We start from the raw sequence: 25,117 nt of genomic DNA, 5'->3' as shown, positions 1-25,117 counted from the left end.
CTTTCTCTCTCACAATTTTATCTCTCTCTCAACTTTGATAAATACCCCCCTATATCTTAGAGCGTGTGAGCACTGAGTAAGAGAGAGAACCATTAACATCAGGTGCAGTCAGCATAGATGGTCCGGCAAGGTAACTGGCATTTACTCCTGGCTAGAAACCTTCACTTCAGTGTGAGCAATCATGTCCTCCACTCAGGTCCACTCCACAGATAACAATAGTGCCAATTAGACTGGCTGACACATAACAGTGCTGACAGCCAACCAATCAAAAGTTCTACCTCACAAGATAGGTTGCAATCAGTGGAAGTGGGGAATGCGATTACTTCTGAGTGTAGTAGAAGTGAGTAACGGAGGGGAAAACAAAATTAGGTCTGAGATAATGGTGTGTATTAGGTTGAATTCCTTAATGTTTTATGTGTGAGCTGAACTAAGAATGATTCAGCTGTCATGTGTAAGAAATACATAATATACATAGAAATAAAATGTAAACAAGACTGAAAACTACACAGCAGACCTGAGCCAAAGGTGGACTTTCACTGGTTTCTGATTCTTATTATAACAATTTAATGAGGGAGATGTTTTTATTTAGTACAAATTTTCTGAATTATGTAGTTGGCTGAAAGAGGTATATTTTTATTTATCTAATTTAAGTTTAAAGCATTACTAATATATGAAATCATTATTTTGATAAAAGGAAGCTACTGTCATAAATGTCCTAACATTTGGTAGGGAGGGATCAAGGGTCCCTTGCTACTTATCTGATCATGACACGTACGTGAATTGCAACATATGTCATTCGTTTATGTCCACATTTAAATAGCTGATCTGGTCGTCAAATGCATGGAGAACAGCAAGTAGCAGTTTTCTGGTGGAGTGGGTTTTTTGTGTAGTTATGGACAGCTGCATAGTATTACTGTACATCATTTATTCTGTATTCATGTATATATACTGTATATATGGACAGCTTCACAATGCTACTGCTCTTGTTCACTTTGCTAAACAATTATCATGATCTGTTGTTATCCTGTATAGATGGACAGTTGCATAGTACCACTTCTGTTGTCTTGTATGCGGATATAATTTATAGTTACTGCAAAGGAACACTATACAGTATACTGTATCATTACAAACTATGCTTCACAGTTTGCACTAATAAGTATGAGATAAATATGGCTGACTCTGAATCGGACGCAGTCGCGTCTTCTGCTAATGACGGTCGATTTTCTACAAACTGAGATGCCCACTTGCAGCATATTTAGAAGCACCACCAATGAACCAGCCCAAGGGCAGGTGCAGTTTTCTCTGTCTGAATAAGTTCAGCGTCTTTGCACGCAGCCACTGCCAGTGACACACCCCCTTCTGGGCAGTTACCCACTAAAAACCACAGTACTGCGTCTGAGCGGTAACCATTGGGATGCATGTGCACTGCGACTGAGACACATGCACAAACTTACAACATTGGCGGCTTGTGTGCTACATTGCCACAGTGTCCACCACTAAATCAGGCCCAATAATGAGTATGCAGAAATACAACCAGCGTTGATGTTTTTCAGGAAAAGGTAAGGTTGTTGCTATAGTCTCAAAGTTTAATATTTAATAGTATTATCTAGGGGTGAGCGGTATTAATGGCAGAACTATACTACGTAGACAGTAGTGATTGGACACTGGCAGCAAATAGATCAATGAGATTTTATTGACGTCAGTACTTTGTAGGTCCACCACATGCAGTGATTACTGTAGACACCGTTTTTGGAAAACTGTCCACAAGTTCCTGGACAACAGCAGGCGGTACATTTTACCATTCCGCCTTAAGTACAGTGACCAACTGTGACAATGAAGAAGGTTGAGTTGGCCTAGAACGCACCAGCCATTCCAATCCGTCCCAGAGGTTCTCAATGGGAGTAAGATCTGGACTCTGAGCTGGCCAGTCCATCCAGGTTACCAAATTTTCTCTGTATACCAGTCCAGCATCGCCCTGTAAACAGGTCATCCTGATAAAAACATTAGTTGTTTCTATTGAACTGCAAGTGCATGGGCCTCCCTACTAAGTGTTCTTTTCGAAACTGCCACATTAGTAGCCATTTAGAACTCGTGTGCAATGGTATGCAATGGTATGCTTGCGCGTGGGTGTCCAATCACTTTTGTCTACATAGTGCATCTCCTCTAGCCCCCAAGTGCACTGTCTTAGAGATATCCTTGACTACTCCCTCTTCTTCAATCCATACATCCACTACCACTCAAAAGTCCCGCCATTTCAATCTCAAAAATATACCAGGATCAGACTCTCTCACCCTAGATGCTACTAAAACCCTCATGGACTCACTGGTCATCTCCAGATTGGACTACTGTAACCTCCTCTTATCTGGCCACCCTGGCTCCCACCTCTCTGCACTCCAATCTATCCTCAATGCTGCTGCTCGGCTATTCCTCTCCAAACAGTCTACATCTTCCTCCCATTTCCTGCATGCCCTACTCTGACTCTCACTTCCCCCTTCAGAACTTGATTCAAGGTTTTTACACTCACTTACAAAGCCCTCATTTATTCATCTTCCACTTACATCTCTGACCTCGTCTCCCTTCACACTCCCGCCTGGCCACTTCGCTCAACAAATGCATGCCGCCTCTCCAGCCAACTGTTTACTTCCTCCCAGTCCTACCTCCAAGATTTTGCCCTTGCTGCTCCCTACCTCTGGAACTCTCTCCCTTTCTGACTCTCCACCTCCCTACAAATCTTCAAACGGGCTCTAAAGACCCACTACCAGGGCCGGATTATAGGGGGAGGCAGCAGGGGCGTTCGCCCCGGAGCCCCCACACCGTCACCACAAATAGGGCAGAACAGCATTTTGCTGCCTGCACTGCAGATCTTCCCACGGTGGCTCAGTCAGCTGTTCAGTGAGGTCCAAGTCCCCTCTCAGCAGCAGCTGCACCAAAGCAGGCACGATGTTATAAAGCTCCATCCACCTCACAGCAAACTACTGCGATTCGCAGATCAATCGGTTTGAGGCGGAGCCAAGATGATGCAATTCCATTAGAATCGTGTCATTTGGCCCTGTCCTTTTCCGATTTACCCACGAATCGCAGCATTTTGCCATGAGGGGGCTGAGATTAATAACATGGTGCCTGTCTGCCAGGTCCCATCTCCATCCCATCCACAATCTTTGCAGTCTGCATATAGTGCAAGGTAAGTGTGGGTGAAAGGTATGTGTGACTTGTGTGCGTGCGTGTAATGTATGTGTGACACATGCATGTGTGGTGTATATATGTGTGTTTGTGTGAACATACTGTATGTATGTATGTATGTATGTATGTATGTATGTCCTTCCCTCTATTATCCTAGGTGACTTCAATATTCCAATTGATATCCCCACAGAATGCTCTGCCTCCAAACTACTCACCCTCACTTCCTCATTTGGCCTCTACCAATGGACCTTCTCACCCTCCCATGCAAGTGGGCATTATCTTGATCTGGTATTCACCCAACGTTGTGATATTTCTGCTTACTCCAATTCCCCATTCCCCTTCTCTGACCATCACCTTCTCTCTTTTAACCTATTCCTCTCTCCTTCCCCTCCTCTACCTCCGAAAGCCACCATCACTAAGTGTAACATTGAAGCTATCGACACTGCTTTCTTTTCTTCCCTACTTGACTTCTCTCCCCTATCCTCTCTTTCTCCTGCCCTGAACAAGCTGCCACCCTTACTTGTGCTCTTGACTCTGTTGCTCTGGCGATCACTACTCACCCTCGCAAATCCACATCCATACCTGTAAAAATGTTCACGAACCGCCGAGCGACAGTGGAGAAGATCACGCTCTCAGGCAGATTTTCTTCATTTCAAATTCCTGCTATCATCCTACAGTGCTGCCCTTTCCCTCTCTAAACAGTCATATTTCAAGAATCTCATCTCCTCCCAGTCCTCAAATCCCCAGCGTCTCTTCTCCACCTTCAACTCCCTCCTCTGCCCACCCCCTCCTCCCCTCCCCTCCTTGCTCTCTGTCATTGATTTGCTACCTATTTTACATCTAAAATTTATGCCATATGTCAGGACATCATGTCCAACCAGTGCCCCAGCTCTCCACCTCCTCCTTTCCCGGATCATCCCTCCCCATCCATTTTACCGACTCTGACATCCTTCTCCCCTGTAAATGGAGAGGAAGTAAAGGCCCTAATTCAGTCCTCCCCCCTCCCACCACTCCCCTATCCCTTCCCACCTCCTCTGCTACCTCTCTCCTTCTGCCTGCTCCCATCTTGCCCACCCTCTCCTTCAAACCACATATCCAGAACCTCTACCAGTCCTGTCGCTTCCATCTCAAGAATATTTCCAAGATCAGGCCCTTTCTAATCCAGGATGCCACCAAAACCCTCATAAATTCACTGGTCATCTCCAGATTGGACTACTGTAACCATCTCCTATCTGGCCTCCCCAAATACCTTCTCTCTCCTCTCCACTCTGTGCTCAATGCTGCTGCTCGGCTCATCTTCCTCTCGAAACACTCTACATCTGCCTCCCCTCTCCTACCAGCCCTCCACTGGCTCCCCTTCCCTTTCAGAACCCAATTCAGGTTCTCACACTCACTTACAAAGCCCTCACCCATTCCTCTCCCATTTACATCTCTGATCTCATCTCCCTACACTCTTCTGTCCGCCCTCTTCGTTCACTTAATACATGCCGCCTTTAATGTCAATTGATTACTTCCTCCCACTCCCGCCTCCAAGATTTTGCCCGGGCTGCTCCCCACCTTTGGAACTCCCTCCCTCAGACTCTACACCCTCTCTACAATCATTCAAACGAGCTCTAAAGACCCACTACTTCGTTAAAGCCTTACAGCTCTCATCCTAACTTGCTGCTACATCTTCCTTCCTCCCCGCCTACCCCATCTGTGTCACTCCTGTTTGTCTGCCCCTCCCTTAAAGAATGTAAGCTCTTTCGAGCAGGGCCCTCTACCCTCTTGTGCTTCTCCCTACTGTAATTGCATTTATCTCTTACTCCCCACTAGGGCAACTAACACTTGGCTGCTTATGTGGGTGTAAAGGTCGCTAATATAACAATGTTTATTATCCATGTCCTGCTTTGTATTGTATGTCGCTGGTTACTTATTTGTTTATGTACTTTAGGGCACTGCGGAACACTTGTGGCGCCATATGAATAAATGATAATAATAATGTATGTATACGTGTGTTTATATCCATGTATGAATGTGTGTGTAAGTATACAAATATATGCATGTGCCTTGTGTGTTTATTTTGTGCATACATATATACACTATATATATATACATACATATACATATACACACTATTGATCAGCAGTGTGGTGCTCCTCAAGGATCCAAATAGGCATCCAAAACACAAAACCAACAGAGAAGGAGGGCACTCACCAGGTATTATAGTAGAAAATTAAAATCACAGTTTTATTACTTATCTGTTAAGACCTAAAAACTCTTTTTATGTCTTAACATAAGTAATAAAGTTGTGATTGTAATTTTGTACTATAATACCTGGCGAGTGCCCTCCTTCTCTGTTGGTATATATATATATATATATATATATATATATATATATATATATACACATATACACACACACACACATTATATGCAAACATGCAGTAGCCTGTGTACTTTTATTGGGTTTCCAGATTTACAAACATGCTTTAATGACAAATTTTATGTAAAGATTCAGTCATTTTTATGGGTTTGGTATAAAAGATAGACATTAATTAGATAGACAATGTCAAGATAAACAACAGATGTTAGGCAGGCAATAGGTCGACAGGGTCAAAAGGTTGACAGAAAAGATAGACATGGATGAAGGTCAACAGGTACAAAAGGTCGACACATTTTTTTCTAACCCTAATCCTCAGTCTTACCATCCCCTTGGTGCCTAATCCTATCCCTCCCTTCTAGTGCCTAACCCTAACCGTCGGGGTAAGTGCCTAACCCTAATCCTGAAAAAAAAAAAGTTTTGACCATTTGTTGACCTTTTGATCTTGATCCCGTTGACCTTTTATCTTTTTTTGCGTCGACCTTTTGTAATTGTCGGCCTATTGCCTTTCTAACATCTGTTGTCTATCTATTGACTGGAATCCCATTTTTATGTTAAAGGTCTTTTTTAAATAAATCTAACATTTATCAGAAAGTGAAAGTAGTTGTATTTAGAGTATAATGGGTGTGTTCTAGGGATGTGCAGGCTCGGTTCTACTCGGTTCCGTTCGGTTCTTTTTACCGGATCTTATTGGGTTTCAGCTGTCACGAGTTTTGGATAGCCAATAAGATTCGGTAAAAAGAACCGAACGGAACCGAGTAGAACCGAGCCTGCACATCCGTGTTCATAACCCAAGCATGTGTAGTGCAGTAATATCAGCAGGGGTACCTTACATACTAATTTGTACATGATTCTTTCTGGCCTATAGTTTATTTATACTTACTGATAATGTTAACTAAGTGCTTGAATTGTCTTGGCCACTACTGGAAGGGGCTGGGTTGGTCAGTGAGGATTTCCCTCCAGGAAAATTGTCAGCCCTCCCAGGAGTGCAGTTGAACCCTATAGAGGTGATTGATGTCTATGGTAAAGGTAACATATGCTCTGACAGTAGACCAGGTCACACCTTAAATAGTGAAGGTGTACACCGAGAGTACAGAGGTTGCGTTTACCCTAAAGAATGAGTTATTAGTGATCTCTGTAGACACAGCCATTCCACAGATGACTGTACAGTACCTCAGGTACAATGCTCTGTACATAACATAAAGAGACAGAAGTAACATAAAATGTGAAATCACTTTGGATATTTATTCTGTTTCTTTGTTTTGTATATAGAAAAATAAATTCCGTGTTGGATCGCAGAATGAAAAAAACTAATTAACAAATTAATATTTGACAACTGTGTGGAATTGTGAATACACAATAAATAAAGATATACATTTAAAATGGTTTACATAAGATGTAGTAAATTCTTATATTTTTAGAGGTGCTGCTATATTTTGTGAAAAAAAAAAAAAAAAAGTTAGGCTGGATACACACTATGCCAGTGGTTCCCAAACTGTGCGCCATGGCACCCTGGGGTGCCTTGGGACACTTGCAGGGGAGCCTCAGGTTGGTGGTCCAGTACCAAATCAAATTATTTTTGGTCAATGTAATGTAAATATGTGGACAAACAGAAGCGCATTCTGTCCACCACCACATAACTGAACTTAAGGATAACAGGTAAAAGCACAATTCACTTCATTTTACTACTTTACATTGTTTTCTGAGTTTCTCAATTACTTTTGGCTTAGGGGTGCGTGAAAACAATCCTGATACTCTAGGGTGCCGCGGTTCAAAAAAGTTTGGGAACCTCTGCACTATGCCATCCATCTTACGATATATGCAGCATTGAACGATATATATTGCGCGGTTGTGCACCGAACCATGTTGTGCCGGCGCGATATATCGTTCCGTCGCTTGGTACACATACATTGTATAGTGTGTACCCAGCTTTCGATGTGTAGAGAAGAGGGAAAGCTTAGGGGAAGGAGGGGTACGAAAAGTTATGACAACAGGCTCCAGTAGGTTCTGTCCGAAATCAGTTTATATGCACAATTGTATTTTAAATTGCCCCGTTACTATGCACATTGTTATACTGAGACACTGGTCCACAAGTCTTGCAATGAGCTGGGATGGTATTATATAAAATTACATAACATATGAAATCTGCAATGTGAGCTGGAAAAAATAAGAGTTATGGTATAACATACCTTTGTTAACTCTTTTTCTTCGAAGTCCATGGGGTCCACAGCCATTACGTTGGGGTATGAATCCCGGTCACCAAACAGTTAATACAAACGAGCTCTCTGCTCCCAGGATGCACCGGGTTTCCTCCTCATATACCCCACCCCCTGCCTCAGGTAGCCAGTTCGCTACCAAGCTCAAGCAGGCAGAGACAAACAAAGGGTAAGAAAGAAAAGACCCATACTTACGAGTCCAGACTCTCAAGAGAAGAAACTACGGAAAACCTCCCCGGAACTACAGGTGCGTCTGGGTGGGTGTCCTGTGGACCTCATAGAAAAAGAGTTAACAAAGGTATGTTATACCATAACTCTTATTTTCTTCTTTGGGGTCCACAGCCATTACGTTGGGGATATCCCAAAGCACTAACCCTACGGGCGGGGACGCTCCTGACTCTCGGAAGAGAGAAGAATCCTACGCCCGAAGGAGGCATCCTGAGAGGCAAAAGTGTCAAAGGCATAAAATTTGACAAAGGTATGGATGACCATGTGGCTGCTTTACATAATTGCTCAGTAGAAGCACCCCGGCGGGCAGCCGATGATGGACCTACCGCCCTAGTAGAATGTGCCGTCACTGAATCCGGCACACGCATACCAGCCTGTGTATAAGCCAAAGAAATTGCCATGCGAATCCACCTGGCCAGTGTCTGTTTATTGGTTGGCCAGCCACGCTTATGACAACCATAAAGCACAAAAAGTGAATCGGACTTCCTCCATTTGCTCGTGTGTTTAACATAAATTCTCAACGCACGGACCACATCCAGGGAAGCCTCACCTTGTGAGAGACTTGTGCCCTGAAATGCTGGAGCTACTATTTCTTCATTAATATGAAATTTAGACACCACTTTCGGAAGGTAACCCTCCCTAGTACGTAGTACTGCTCTATCTTGATGAAATATCAAGAACGGCTCCCGGAAAGAAAGCGCAGCTAAATCCGACACTCTACGTGCAGATGCCATAGCAAGGAGGAATACCGTCTTTGCTGTTAGCCACTTGATGTCTATTGAATTTAAAGGCTCGAACGGAGGAGCCTGTAAAACCTTCAGAACTAGAGTCAAGTCCCACGGAACAACCGGGGAAACGAAGGGAGGCTGAATCCTCAATATCCGGTCTCAGAGCAATTTTATGTTGGAACCAGACTGAAAGAGCTGACACCTGTACGCTTAAAGAGGCCAGGCGTAGCCCTTTTTCTAGACCGCTTTGAAGAAAATCCAGCACTCTGGATATCAGGGATTTATGTGGATCATACCCTTTCAGTTCACACCACTGAAAGAAAGTATGCCAAACCCTATAATATATACGGGCTGAGGATGGTTTCCGTGCCTTCAGCATCGTCCGTATAACAGACTCGGAAAATCCCTTTTCCCTCAAGACGGAGGAATCAAGAACCATACCGTCAAAGATAGCCGATGAAGATCCGGGTACCAGCAGGGACTCTGTAGCAACAGATCCGGTCTCAATGGCAGTTGCCATGGAGTGTCTATGGAGAGAGACCGTAGATCTGTGAACCAGTGCCGTCTCTGCCACGCCGGAGCTATTAATATGACGGTGCTGCCCTCTTGTTTGATCTTTCTGACCACTCTGGGCAGAAGAGCAAACGGGGGAAACAGATATACCAGCTTGTAACGCCACTTTACTGTCAGTGCGTCTACAAACTCGGCTCTCGGATCTCTTGTCCAGGATCCGTACCTGGGAACCTTGTTGTTCCTTCTTGATGCCATCAGATCTATTTCTGGTAGACCCCACCTGTCCACAAGGTTCCGAAAAACCTGTGGATGTAGGGCCCATTCCCCTGCATTTATCTCTTGCCGACTGAGAAAATCGGCCTCCCAATTCAGGATTCCTGGAATGAACACGGCAGATATCGTGGCCAGATGAGTCTCTGCCCACACCAGGATTCTTGATACCTCTGCCACAGCGGCCCGACTCCTCGTGCCCCCTTGATGATTTAGGTAGGCGACCGCGGTGCGATAGTCCTACTGTATCTGCACCGACCTGCCCTTTAAGATTTCCTGAGCCTGCACTAAAGCTTTGAATATAGCTCTTAGTTCCAGGATATTTATCGGTAGCTTTCCGTCACTGACCACTTTCCTTGGAAAGTGTGTGACCCCGTCATCGCCCCCCAACCTTGAAGACTGGCGTCGGTTTTGACTAATGTCCAATCCGACACCCAAAAGGGGCGACCCTGCCTGAGATGCTTTGTCTGCAACCACCAGGTCAAGGACAACCATACCCTCTGGAGAGAGATGCAGCAGCTGGGACCTGATCGTGCGATGATCCTTGTTCCAGCGGGACAGAATGAATTGCTGCAGTGGTCTGGAGTGGAATTGAGCGTATTCCATCATCCTGAAGGTGGCCACCATCGACCCCAGGACCTGCATGGCTACTAGAACGGATATTTGCCTGTTGCGAAGCAACCTGCGTATTCGTGATTGTAGAGCAAGGATCTCCTCCGGCAGATATATTCTCTGCACCACGGAGTCCAATCTAGCTCCCAAATGACACATCTGTTGTACCGGACAGGGTGGCGACTTTTGCCAGTTTATGATCCAGCCGTGACTGTACAGACATGATACTGTCAGCCTCAAATGATCCTGTAACTGCTGTGGGGACTGCCCCAGCAACAGGAGGTCGTCCATTAGCCTGTGTGATTGGGATGTGAAGGTAGGCATCTTGTATGTCTAGGGACACCATATAGTCCCACTGTTCCATTGCCAACACAATCGATCACAATGTTTCCATCCTGAACCCGGGGGCTCGAACAAATTTGTTGAGCTCTCTCAGATTTAGAATAGGCCGGTATGACCCATTCGGTTTCAGAACCAAGAACAGATTGGAGTAAAACCCCTCTCGGAACTGGTTCTCTGGCACCGGAATCACTACTTCTGATGCTAGTAAGGCAAGAATAGCCTTCTGAAGGGCCAAAGCTTCTTCTGAACCCACCTGAGGGTTTACACAAAAGAACCTTTGAGGAGGAGTCCTCCAAAACGTCAGGGCGTACCCTCGGGAAACAACTCCCCGAACCCAGGCATCCTCCGTCGTGAGGTGCCAGGGCTCTGAGAACCGAAGCAGTCGGCCCCCCACCCTGGGATCCCCCAGGGGGAGGCCCGTCCCATCAGGCCACTGGTTTATCCTGGACCCTAGATCCTGGACGTTTGTTCTGCCAGGGCTTCCTGGGTCCTGCCTTTCTTGGTGGAAATCTTGCTGAGGGCTGACCTTTGGCCTTGCCCTGTGGCCGAAACCCCCGAAAGGACGCCCTCCTCAATTTAGTCGAGGTTGCTGATGGTAAACCTGCCGTCTTTGAGGCTGCCATGGAGGATACAATTTTGTCCAGTTCTGGACCAAAGAGCACACCTCCTGTGAATGGAAGCAATTCTAGGGCCTTTTGGACCCGACATCTGCCCTCCAATCTTTCAACCAGAGGATCCTATGTGCCACCACGGACTCAGCTGAAACTTTAGAGGAAAGGATCCCTGCATCCAAGGTGGCATCACCCAAATAAGAGGCCCCTTCTCTAATAAAGGAGATCATATCCAGTTGCTCCTTAGAGGCATCTGGTAAAGACTCCGTTAGAGTTTTGACCCACTCCTCAATAGCTCTTGCTACCCAGGCAGTGGCCATAGCTGGGAGGGTGGCCGTTCCTGCCAGCGAAAAAATTGATTTGAGACAAGACTCCAGTCTCCTATCCGTGGTTTCCTTCAGCGAAACTGCTGGGATTAGCAAAGTGGTACGTTTAATCAGCTGTGCCACATGCGCATCAACTGATGGTGGATTGTCCCACTTGGCACAGTCCTCTGCTGGAAAAGGATATAGAAGCGCCATTCTTTTAGAAGAGTGCCTTATCTTATCCGGACGGACCCAGGCTTCCTCCATAAGTTCTGATAAATGTTCAGACTTTGGGAATTCTGCCTTAACCACTTTTTGGCGCTTGAACAGAGGGGCTTTCCTAAGCGGAAGATCCCCTTCCTTGATATTTAACACCGATTTTACAGCCCTCATCAGAAAAGGGACATCGGCTACTGGGAAATGATCATCACCCTCCTCGGAGCTAGACTCCTGCGAAAAGTCCTGTGCCTGTTCCTCCTCCTCGGAGGCACTCGAGTAAGGCGGTACATGGCACCTAGATTTAGGCTGCTTTGGCTTGACAGCCTGAGGATGATGCCATAACCTTACCAGCACCAGGGTCCATCCAAGGCGGCCACATCATGGGCATAGGATACATCTGCTGAGGCAAACCCCAAACCGGTGGTACCGGGGCAGCCAGCCGTTCCGCCACCTGAGCCATAACCTGAGAAAATGATGCCCAAGGAGGCTCAGGGCCTGAAACAGGCAAACTTAATTGGCGTGGTGGCTGTCTGAAACAATTCCCACAAAGCCCATTTTGTAGAAAGTCCTGTGGGGACAATCCTGCCTTGCAGGCTACACAGGATATCAGCAACGGGGCTCCCGCCACCTGACCCTCAGACTCCTTAGACATAACACTATGCCACTGGTTTTGAGTGTCTATGTGCTGCTTTCTACTCTCAACCCACACACCTGTAGCAAGGGAAGGGGAGAGACAGTGACAGTATACAGGAATTACAGTTCTTTTACAGAAGAAACAGTATCCGCAGACAACAATCACATGTCATGCATAAATACTCTGCGAGCCATATGCATATAAGCTCTCACTACCATAATCAGCCTCAGCTTAGGTAGGATAGAGCCCTGTAAAAACCTAGACCAGCAGTAGGCAAGGTATACAGGGAGACTGCCCAGCTTCCCCCTAATAGGAGCAGCGTTCAGAGAGCAACTGACATACACTCTGGCTGCCCTATATGGAGGCTGGGAGGAACAATCCACAATCAACTGTGCCAGAGGACTGAACTAGCGTGTGGATTGGGGGAGGGGCCGCCGGGGAAGCGTACCTCCCCTATGCTGCTTGGACCTGCCCGGTAAACTGACCTGGCCGCCGCCACAAGCCCCGGCTGGTCAGGAACATCAAATCCCGGCGGTCTAGGCTAGGAGAACAAGCTGCAGCGCGCCTCCGGCCAGTCTCACCGCCGGAGGCCGGACCGCCACGTGGTCCCGGCGTCAGCGGCCACCGCGACCACCTGCTTACCTGCCATCCCCATGATCCAGTTGCGGTCCAGGGCCAGAAAGCCCCTGCCGAATCCCCTGCCAAGGCTAGCGGTGTGGCGCCGGAGGAGGTAGTTGCAGCGCGTGGCCGGTGCGCCTCCAATCAGGTGCGAGGCTGCTTCCAGGACAGCTCAGACCACCTGCTGAGATAGAGAGTAAAACTCTCTTTTTTTTTTTTGTACTCGTCTGCAGGACTGCTCCAGCAGTCCCACTGTCTATGTGGTGAACACACCAAACAGGAAGAACTGGCTACCTGAGGCAGGAGGTGGGGTATATGAGGAAACCCGGTGCATCCTGGGAGCAGAGAGCTCGTTTGTATTAACTGTTTGGTGACCGGGATTCATACCCCAACGTAATGGCTGTGGACCCCATGGACCCCGAAGAAGAAATATTTTTTTTCCATTCCTTTGAAATGTAATATTTAGCTTTACTGTACTGTGATTTGTTAATAGATTATTCTACTAAACAAGTTCATTACGGGATTCTGTGGCATCTGGAGATCAGTCATTTCTTTAAAGTATTAGACCAAATTTGAGAGATTATTGGACAGTCCCATCAGTTGTGAAGACAAATTCCTACCTCACAACAATTTCTGCAGCACATATACATAAACTAGTAGGGATAATTCCTGGAACCATCTGGAGTATATCTTTTACGTGTTCCCCGGATAGTTATAGTGATGGATACATTTGCTGTACTCAGTCTGATGGTATCATTGTCCAATAACATCCACAGACATCCATGCCTCCTGATGTGATTCATGAGAAAGAGTCAGTAACACTGCAGGATGAAGGGTATTGTTCCCTTCTGCCAACAGGATAATACATACTGCATTGGCCTACATTCCCTAACAACTACAATTGGATAAAAATGTAGAATCTGAAGGAAGAATATTGGGATTGCTGAAAGTGACATTTTATAAAGGAGATTTGGGTATTCAAATCGTTATTGTCTAAAATCTAAAGTATACAGTAAATTGAATAGTGGGCTGATGATGGCCCATGCAACGTTGCTAACCATTGGAGAAGGTATACGCTATCATATGGTAAACAGCATTCACAATGTCCACACACCTTCTGAGCCCTTGCATAGAAGGAAGCCGGCCGCATGGCCGTGAGTTCGAATCCCGGCAGCGTGAGGCAGACAGCTGGAGAGATCCCGGCAGCGGCAGCCCGACAGCGCTGGAAATCCCGATCGTCCTTAGGTAAGTACTTACTAACCTAACCCCACTAACCCTTAGGGGTGTCTAACCCTAACCTTCCCCCTGTGCCTAACCCTAAAACCCCCTCTAAGTGCCTAAACCTAACCCCCCCCCTTCCCCGCTGCCTATACCCAAGTCCCCCGGGGGGTGCCTAACCCTAACCTCCCCCCAGGGGTGCCTAACCCACCCTCCCCCTAGCCTAACCCTCCCGTGGGGGGTGCCTAACCCTAAGTACCCCCAGGAGCCCTAAACCTAACCCTTCCCCCCCCCCGCGGCTGTCCGTTCATGACGGCCCGGCGTCTGAAAAATGACAGGTGTCTAGAATTAGACGCCTGTCATTTAACCCTCGCCGGGATAGAGCAGTCGGGAAGCCGGCTGTCGGGCTTACGTCAGCCGGCTTCCCGATTGCGTCCAGTTTAGAATATGACTCTGTTCTATGGCTTGAACATAATATAATATATAGGGAGGTCTAATCCCCCTTTCAGGAACTGGATTTGATCATTTTGCTCTGCAAAGTCTAAACCTCCAGCAAATACATTTGCTACAAAGTGTGTGCAGAGAAGTGAATGGTTGGCTGGTGTTCGAAACATATACTACAATCTACGTAAAATATATATTTTTGAAATACATTATTCATAGAAACCACAAAACAGAAAAAGATTCCCATTTATGCTGGGTACACACTATGCGATATGTTGTTCAATCAGCCAACGAACGACATATTGCACAGTGCATTTGACCGTGTGTAGAGAAGAAATGTATGTGAAGGACATCGTTCACAGACATACAGCAACGGTCCAGCAGCACCGCCGATGCCGCTAAATCTTGCATATATATCGGTGCAGCTGGTAGTGTGTAAAGGGTGACCTGCCGACCTCCCGTACATTTGCTGCAGGGACCACCGACACGGACATCTCACCTGGACAGGCAAATTTAAATGCCCGCCCATTTCAGATGTCAGGTTGGACATATCGAGCGGCAGATTGGTAAGTGTGCATTGGCTTACCAAGTCGCCCAGGTGTGTACCCAGCCTTAGATATTGCATGGCTAAGGGAGAGCATAAAAATATAACAATTCATTGTAATACTTTGTGTACCCGTTGGAAGAGGAAGAGCACAAGAGCTTCTGACCAAAGGAGATTCTATGGGTACCTTAGTTGGCTCTAAAGTTAGTAGCAAGGGGCTCAATACAGCAAAATGTTTGGAAACAGAGGATATGTTTGTCGAGTGTAGTTAAAACCTGTTCATAATGTCCTAGTGTCACACTGTAAGTGCTTTTACCTATGAGTCCTGAGAAATCACTAATGTCCCATTGAGAAAGCAAAATGTTTCTGGTCTACTTTGAGACAGGGTGGAAAGCAATCAGCACTTCTGATTCTGCCATTTGGTCAATGATGCCATGGGAGCCTGGGTCACCTTGAGGAATCACTTTTTAAGAGACACTATAAAACAATTTTCAAATAACTGAATCTTAAGTCAACGACTAGAACTCCAGGTAAGGGCACCACTAGGGCACTAATAACATGGATGAGTAATATTATGTAACTCAATCTGCTCTTTAGGCATCCCCCTAACTACTATCACCCTGGGCAACTGCCTAGCCTTGCCTAAAGATAGTGTCAGCCCTGCAGTTAATATATTTCTTTTTGATGTTTGCTACTATTGTGTGTCATTAAGGTACAATCATCAGAAGTACCGTTATATCACTTCCCATAACCATTCTTACATAGTCTAAAAGCCAACTGGTAATTGCTAATTATTAGAATGAATACAGCGAGTGTGAACCCTTGGTGTTTACCAGCTTCTTATTGATTGTTTCACCTCCTTCTTCCTCTGCATCTGAAGAATTCATGGTCTCTTCCTCACTGGACCATCCATCATTGTTTTCCTCTGAGGCATCTAGTGACTGGGATGTTCTGTTCCAACCTAATAATTATACATGTATGAGATCAAACTGTAATCAGACTCAACTATCAGAAGCTAAATTATAATGTACCTACTTTTCCCTGAAATACTCTTTTTTTATATTATATATAAAAAACAGGGTGTGCTACCTTTTCTTTTTAGTGATATACACTGGAATGAAGCTGCTTCCTGTCACAAGAGGATACATTAATAGAATAGAATAAAATGTGTTTCCTGGATACACTAGGCTGTAATACTGCTGAGCAAGCAGAGACGGCACTTCACCAGGTGCTAGAACTGTAAAAATATACAACACGACTTTCTCAGAGAGAACTCACTTCAAGCAGCAAAGTTGAATATACGTAAGTATAACTCAAAAGTGTGCACCCTAGCTTCACATATATTGCATGTATTGGCTGTCTTATGCACAAATCCACACTCCAGGTAAGAAAAGTTAGTATGAAAGTGACATGCAATTATATATACATTTTTTTTAAGATTTCTGCTCAGAATTGCAAGTTAATCACACACTCAATAGAACAGAGCTGGAATACTCCTTCGGTTTTTGTGGATTGGAGATTAGTACAGTGTGCAGATTTGTACTGTGTGAACACTGTTAGGAAGACATGCACAAAGGTTTATAATATGTGCGTGTTTAATTGTCAACACAGCTCCAATGTGTGCTCTCAAAAATATTCCAGCTGCATGCCAGAAGAGAGAAAAGTCACAAACACTGCAACCCCAACCTGTTGTTTTCCTAATACCTCGTCGAAGAACATCTACTGAGGTCAGGTGAGATGTACTATGCCATTTGGACTTCGTCAGTGTAAGAACTGAAGCTGTATCTGTGAAAGAGCTTGTGATGAGTTCTTGAAGCCTATGCCATTGTATAATGTGTGTTGTGGATTTACAAGTCACTAATGTCTTTTTAAACTCAAAAACAAGCACATGACCAAACTTTTCTATTATACAGTGAAACTAACCACTGTGCTTGACACAATACAAACAGACAGAACATGTCAACATGCAAAGAACCTCAAGACTGAAGTCCCTGCCCCCAATAACTTACATCATTTCACTAGTGAAATGCTACCGGTAGTAGGTTTTTGGATTGCTAAAAATAATGCAACTCATAGACACTATGTAATAAATAATCATCAGTCTGTCTAATCCTGTTTTAATATCACTTGCACTTCTAGGTTCCCACATTAAATAACCGTCAGAATGCAACACAATCAATCAATAAAGTTAAATAATAGCAGTGTAGTAGTCATTTCACACTTTCCTTTGCTCACTTGCAAAGCACTTTCTAGGACAAAACATTTTTTATATACTATAACAAATAATAAATTCTAAAGGTGCGTATCCACTTGCAAATGAGGTAACGACAGTACGATTACAACATCGTAATCGTACAATCGTTCCCCATCCTCTGCAGTGCCTACAGTGAACGATTAGTCGTTCAGTGCAGGCTCCCTTCCTCATCCCTGAACATGGCCAAACTATCGCTATCGGCAGAGTGACCGTCATGTTCAGGCGATGATTGATGTCGGAAACGACGGACGGGAGCGCGCATCGCTGGTCATTTCCGACATTATACTGCCCGATTTATGCACGATTAATGAGCGATTGAACGATTACGATGTCATAATCGTTAAATCGCTCTGTTTAATTGGCAAGTGGATATGCGGCTTAAGTCTGTAGTCATTACTAAGCCATAACCTGCAGAGAGTTTGTAAAAACAATGTAGCAAAACCTTGTTCACTCAGACTACTGTACATGACCTGATATTTTTAGATATTAACTGCACAAACATTTGGAGAGGCAGCCCCATTATTAATGTGGAGCACACACCCTGCAGTCAAAGTGGCAAGAAAACAGGTCGATCCATAGGCCGAGGAGATGGCTCTTTACTGGGGATCTGTCACTGCATTTGGAAGCAAATTGCACACAAGCACATTGGCAACCGCATTTACAAAAATGTTGAATGATAATTAAGTGTTTTGCTAGCATCTGAGCGAAATGCACGGGTGATCCGTGAGCATTCCCTGGAAGCAGGCTACTAAGCTGGGAGCTCCCACTCTGAACAGTGCAGCAACACAAACTGGTGATTTCCATCATCTACAGCAGACACAGACTATGAACTGACTCTTCATTTCTCCTATTGATCTACCGGTAAGTCATTTGCTGCAGACTATTGCAGTTTTTTAAAAAAAGGTTTGCATAGGTACTGACTACATTGCTGCAGGTATCAGGCATCAGGTAACTAAAGTGCATTCAAACATTATTCAGGATAAATGGGCAAAATATTACATGCAGCTATATGATACACGTTTTCTAAGTGCGTATTTTCAAAGTGTAATTAGATTTTAAGCATTACTGCAGAGTTGTATCGGAGTTAAACAGAAGAAAAACAGAAGATCATTCTATCAGCCATTTCTGCTTCTGAAGGATTGCTTTCATCAACCTAATGTGAGTTTACTGACTTGTCAACTACTAAAACCTGCAGTCTGCTTATCCAGGAAACTCCTTACAGAACTCCCTGCATGGACACGGCAAAGAGCAACCATTTTGCTTGCTAATATTTATGATTACTTTTATTTCTGGGACGCTGGGTCATGTATCTGAACCCGGTACAATCCTGGTAAATCTGAGACACATAGCATCCAAACCGTTACCCTTGCCCTAATACCCTAACACTATTTTCCTAATAACTCTAACGCCTGACCCTAACCTTACTCTAACCATAACCACTAACCCAAACTGCTAAAACAACCCTAGTACCCTAACCTAACCTTAATAGCCTAACCCAAACCCTTAAACTAACCCTAACTCAACCTTAACCTGAAAGGGCAGACTGGATGGGCCATGTGTTTCTTATCTGCCATTAAATTCTATGTTTCTACCTCAAGAGGTTCAGTAATTATGTGATATTCTTTATTACGCTGATTTTATACATAGGAAGAATGTGCTCCAGCTTTTGTGGAAAGAGTCCTAACAGAAGAAAAGTTACTCCACAAAGACATCAGATAAGCTATAAAGAATTGTTCTTTAGTAGGAAGAATAATTATAATTGGATTTCCGTTACAATTTTAACATACTACGCAATTAGCTCCTTCTTGTGTTGTTTGTGTGTACAGGTTGAGTCTCCCATATGCAAATATTCCGAAATACTGATTTTTTTTTTTTTTCAGCATGACTTTGATAGTGAAACCTTTGCTTTTTGATGGTTCAATGTACATAAACTTTGTTTTAGGCTCAAAATTATTACAAATATTGTATAAAAGTACCTGCAGGCTGTGTGTATAAGGTGTATATAAAACATAAATGCATTCTGTGTTAGATTTGGGTCCTATTCCCAAGATATTTCACTATGGCATACAAATATTCCAATATACGGAATATTCCGATACCCCTGCTCCCAAGCATTTTGGGTATGGCAGACTCCACCTGTATACATATACACAAAAAAATGGGGGGAAGAAATAGTGAAGCATGTCTCTCAATTCTTTACAAATAAAAATGACTTCTTCAGAGGTTGTTGGCAGATGAAACAGGACTGGCTGATTGAGGCATTACACAGACACAGGTCTGTGTAAGAACGAGGCTTGGAGAAACACAGACAGGGTTAGAGACTGTGCCAGCTAATGATGAAAGCTGATCCAGTATGCGGGAATTCCAATAAAGCGTGTGATATGCGATTACTGAATCTATATCTTGTACGTGTGATTTTTAACTTTCATTAATAAAGAATTGCTGAGATATGCTTCACTATATTGAGCCTCATTCTTTTTGTTTATATATTATTTGTTTGCCCTTGAGGAAGGGAGAATGACAGGGAACTGCAAACACGGAAGTAACCCATGGGCCTGATCCATTAATAGCAGATGATGAAATTGTGCAATTAGAGACCTAACATGCATACATATTATATACAGATATGATTTATAGATAGTATCAGTGTGAAGGAAATGTATTATTTTTTTTCATCTGCTTCTCTATGTCACCACACCAGCACGCACATATGGACACCTGGGCACACATTGGGTGCTATGTGTAACAGTAATTTGAAGTATGAAACATTGAATCACTCTACCTCTTAAACCAAAGGGAGTTGGATCACTCTTTACTTCATGGCGTTTAGTTTTTTTGTCAGGGCTGGTAGGAGAAGCTGCAGAAGGATGAACAGGAAAAAACATAGAAACACAGGTATTGAAGGTCTGGAGAGGATAGGATGATAAATGTGCACAGTTCATACCTTTGAGTTTATCATGGGATGACTAGTAGTTTTCAACTTTCAAATAATAGTGCCTGAGTACCCTGAGAAGCCTTCAATGCTTGAATGAGGTGTTAAAATAAAGCACTCAAAGAACACAACAAAGCTTAATAAGAGCTCTCTGACCACAGGGCTCCAAAAAGTAAAATAATTGAATGGACCTGTGCGCACTCGCTGAAGCTCTTAATATGTAACAGGAACACAAGGACTGTTACACCATTCCTTCTCTACCACCATTGGTGATGACTAAACATATCTGCAGGATTTGAAAGGTTATTTGGGTTTTAGTTTAAAACTTCAAATACAGTTATGTCCTACTGATAGCTTAAGCTGGGTACATACTAGACGATTTCTCGGACGATATGGTGAATTGGGCCAACATATCGTCAGAATCGTCTAGTGCAGGTGTGGGGAACATTTTTTTCTGCTGAGGGCCATTTTGATATATATAACATTATTTGCGGGCCCCGTGCCGGCCACGCCCCCTCCGTGTGATGTCACATGGGGATGTGGAAACAATCGCCAGTGATTACAGCAATGCCCGTAGCATACTGAGGATGCTCTGGGGAGCTGTAAGGGCAGCGGAGTGACCGTCTGAAGCATCCTAAGGATGCTCCAGGCAGCCCTGCTGCCTAGATTCTGGCTGCCTGCCAGGCGAGCAGAAAAAAGCTCCAAGGGCCAGACCAAATGATTCCGGGGGCCTTAGGTTCCCCATCCCTGGTCTAGTGTGTATGCTCTATGCGCACTCCCGGGCGGCAACATCGGGGTCATTCCATCGGCCGTGCATTCATGGTAGATGGAGTGACCCAGCTGCCGATGCCAGGAAGATGAATGATGCAGGTGGACAGCGGATCATGCAGCGTATACGGATTGCCCGATATATAGGGCCATTGCTGGGTACACACATCATCTAGTATGCACCAAGCTTTAGAGTTTGTTGATCTTTAGTTCCCTGAGACTACATAGTCTATTGGGGGATATCTTTTCTACATCTACCTACAAACGCTTAAGACATATTGGGAATAGTTATGAAACCTGTTTCACTGGTGACTATGTGGAAAAAGTTGGTTTTGCCCATGGCACCTAAACACATATGAGTACTGCAATTCTTCTAGATTAGAAAATCATAAATAAATAAAATACCTTGACTGCATTAACATGTTCATTATGTTATACACTTATCATCCATAAAGCATATTATATCTACTTATAACAAATGTTTCATAAGTTTTCAGAAGGTGCAATCCACATATAATTAATTAATGGGTTTATTCGAACAGTACATATGGAGTTATAATATACGGCTTCTGGCTCCAGCTGCACTATACAGCAGTAGTGGAATGGAAGGAAAATACTAGAAGAGGGGGATTGAAGAAGGACTTAGAGTACATGGATTCTTACTAGTATTGAGGAGACGCACGATATACATTGCATAATGCAGGAATCAGCAAACAATCTGAAGGGTGTTTTGCTTCACATCAGAGATTACTCTGGAATAGAATTTACTATTTAATAGGATGCACTAACAAGGTCATATTTTTCTTTCATTTGCTTACAGAAACTGCTACATATCATTCCAGAAAAACCCAAAGGCAACAAGTCGGAACACATTTTTTGTTTAGTGAACGAATAAAAAGAAACAGATATTTATTAAAATTAGTGGATATGTTAATAAATCTACAAAGAATGAATTAGCTTAAAGTCTTTTTCCATTAGTAAATTGTTAAGAAATTGAATTGTACTTGATTGTATGTGCAGACGCATCACTACACTGGATACTGGCACACATTGCGGTCTACAGTAAAACACAGCACTGTGCCTGACCTGTCACGTGCAGATAACCCATGCCGTCACATGCATGTATTATGAAATTATCAGCCTTATCCTGTATTAAATATCTATGTAAATAATTATATACTGTCTCTTATTATATAGGGACAGTGGAGGTAAAAATCGACTATTTGACCTAAAAACACATAATACATCGTATGGTTAAGTTAATAACTCCTCTCAAAAAGCACAAATGTAATTAGTGCTACGGATGAATCACTATTAATAAGAACAGCATGCCTCAGTTCCTATCCATTCAGGCTGTCTATCATCATACAGATGTGGACAAATGTGTTGGTACAATTGCAGCTGATTGAAACAATGCTCCATCCGTCCTGAAAAGTGATGAAATTAAAAGCTATTGTCTCATGTGTACCTGCATGCCTTTGGTATGTCATAGAATTATCCAAAAATACTGTAAAATGGCCTGGACACATTTGTTTTCCTTGGAAAATATAATATATAATTGGATTAAAGTGATATTTGAAATGAATTGCTTTCTTGAATTAGCATCACGTCTCCAATATTAATATAGATATTAAGAAGTTTAAAGACCATGGGACTGTAGCCAACCTCCTTAAATACGGCCACAAGATAAAAATCAACCACAGATTAAACAGAAGGATAGTGAGAATTGTAGAAAAAGAGACGCTTTTTGATTGACAGTGGGCTTGATGGAAGAAAACCCAGGAAGACTCCACTTTGAAAAAAAAACAACATAAAGAGGCCAGACTGGAATTTAGTGAAATGCATATTGACAAGCCACAGAGAATGCCCTTTGGACAGATTAGTCAAAACTGTCGCTTTTTTTGGCAGTCACATCAGCTCTATGTTCACAGGCGACAAAATTAAACTTTCAAAGAAAAGAACACCATTCCAACTGTGTGACATGGAGGAGGCTCAGTCATGTCTTGGGGCTGCTTAGCCGAGTAAATCTGGCACAGGTTGCCTGGAATTTGTGCAATTCTATTAGGAGCAAAACATACTGCCCAGTGTCAGAAAGCTGTGTTTCAGTCGCAAGTCATTGTTCTTCCAACATAATAATAATAACCCAAAACAATCAGCTAAAACACCTAATAATGGAGAACAACAAAACATTGGACTATTCTGGAGTCACCTTCCATGAGCCCTGATCTAAATCCTATGGAACATCTATGGAAAGAGCTGAAATACTGTATGCAGTCTGGAGAAGGCACCCAACAAACCTGAGACAGCTTTAGCAGTATGGTCAGGAAACATGAGCCAAAATACCTGCTAAAAGGGGCAGAAGTCTCATTAATAATTAAAGAAATAACTTGACTGCAGTGATTACCTCTAAAGGTGGTGCAACAAAATATTAGGTTAAGGGTCCCATCATTTTTGCCCATGCTATTTTCATCTGTTTTATTATTTAAAACTAGCTGGGATACCCGGTGTTGCCTGGGTTGAAGACTGGACCCTGAAGAACACCTGCAGCCTTTATTTGTTTACATTGTCCTCGCCTACAAACCCATTCCATTGATCCTTAAAAAGGACCACACTGTTTGCTAACATGCATACAAACAGTGGCGTAACTACGGTGGGTGCAAGAGGTGTGGCTGCTATGGTACCCAAGCTGCCTCGGTGGCCCGCCATTCCCTCTGCACCCAGTCACGCACACAAGGTAGGCCAGTCCAGTCAGGGCCGCAGAGGGGGGCCCGGGTGTCATCAGTGTTGTTTTGGTGGCAGCCTGCCAGCTGATTACAGCAGTGGCGGCTCCTGATTGGTTGCCAGTCTGGGATCTCCAATTGGCTCGCGACCGACTCCAGATTATAATTGCGTCAGCACTCTCTGTTCATGTCTGCCGCTGCCTGCCGGTGTGCCAGTTATAATTAGCTGGCGGTCCGGCCTCAAATCCATACCTGCTGGCTGCTGATGGCACACAGGGAGAGGCGAGAGGCTGCTGGAGGGACACGGGGAGGTGAGTTGCCGGGGGGGGGGGTATTATGTGTAAGGGACATTACTGTGTGGCATAATGTTATAAGGGGCATTACTGTGCAAATAATATGTAAGGAGCACTACTATTGTGTGGAATAATGTGTTATATGAGGCACTACTACTATGTGGCACAATCTATAAAGCGCATGACTGTGTGGTATAATGTGCAAGGGGCAATACTGTGTAGTGTAAGGGGCATTACTGTGTGGCATAATGTATAAGTGGCACTACTACTGCGTGGCATAATGTGTATAAAGGGAACTCCTGTGTGTCATAACCTAAATGGGCTCTGTGTGGGGGGCAAATGTATTTGTCTTTTTTTCCACGACTGGGGGGCCCTTTTAAGATCTTGCTATGTTGGCCTCCAAAGTTCTAGTTACACCCTTGAATGCAAACACAGAGGGCTGACTAATATATATGGTGACTTTAAAAAGGACTAACTCTGGATTTAATATGAACTTGCATGAGTCAAAGTTTGACAGTTGATCAGACTGTGGTTAAAATTATACTTTTGTAGCTTCACACAGGCAGACTGCCAATTTCCACTTGAGCCAGGCCTGGAAACCTGGGTATTTTAAGAATGTCCCCAAATTTAGGGATTGTGTGACAGTGTGTGGCCCTGATGAAGTTCAAACCTAGGCAAAAACCTATTCCTGGTCAAACTACACCACCCTGCCAAATTTGGTGAAACTAGGTCCAAAGCTCTGGCCTTGCATAAAGGACAGACAGACAGACAGACAGGCATGCTTTATCGCTTATTATATATTCTGTTGAAACAAAAATGCAAAGTCTGGTTTCTATTAAATATGGAACAAACAATGATGGCTGTCAATTACTATTGGCACTTTCATGTTATTTCATAGAGAACTATGGATTCTTCATTTTTCGTGGAAGTGTACCAACAAATTTGTTCACATCTGTATATACAGTACATAATGGCTCACGCAGAGATAGGAGGACGCCTGCTGTTTTTTATTAAAATATATAGATTCCGAGCATGTGTAAAAGAAAATAACGCTTATATATGTAGACACGGAGGAGGGAAGGAGTGGCCAATCGTATGCTGAGTAC

At 43.9% G+C, this 25,117-nt stretch overlaps 1 protein-coding gene across 2 annotated transcripts in view; it reads right to left on the bottom strand.

Annotated features, from left to right (window-relative positions):
* MCF2L (MCF.2 cell line derived transforming sequence like) overlaps window positions 1-25,117 on the bottom strand; it is a 316,624-nt gene that overhangs the window by 6,796 nt on the left and 284,711 nt on the right. The window contains exons 27-30 of one of the 2 annotated variants that reach the window (XM_088458547.1): window positions 20,081-20,155; window positions 15,901-16,005; window positions 3,942-3,970; window positions 3,685-3,687 (exon numbers count right to left, since the gene is read on the bottom strand). In XM_088458547.1, coding sequence (XP_088314673.1) covers window positions 3,685-3,687; window positions 3,942-3,970; window positions 15,901-16,005; window positions 20,081-20,155 — 212 coding nt within the window. Of the gene's footprint in view, window positions 1-3,684; window positions 3,688-3,941; window positions 3,971-15,877; window positions 16,006-16,748; window positions 16,830-20,080; window positions 20,156-25,117 lie in introns of both variants that reach the window. The other variant, XM_088458539.1, reaches the window with a different exon arrangement.

The sequence above is a fragment of the Taudactylus pleione genome, unplaced genomic scaffold (assembly GCF_031769625.1).
Source record: "Taudactylus pleione unplaced genomic scaffold, aTauple2 ptg000041l, whole genome shotgun sequence".
In the NCBI taxonomy this organism is placed as follows: Eukaryota; Metazoa; Chordata; class Amphibia; order Anura; family Myobatrachidae; genus Taudactylus; species Taudactylus pleione.
This window is presented reverse-complemented; position numbering and strand designations above follow the sequence as displayed.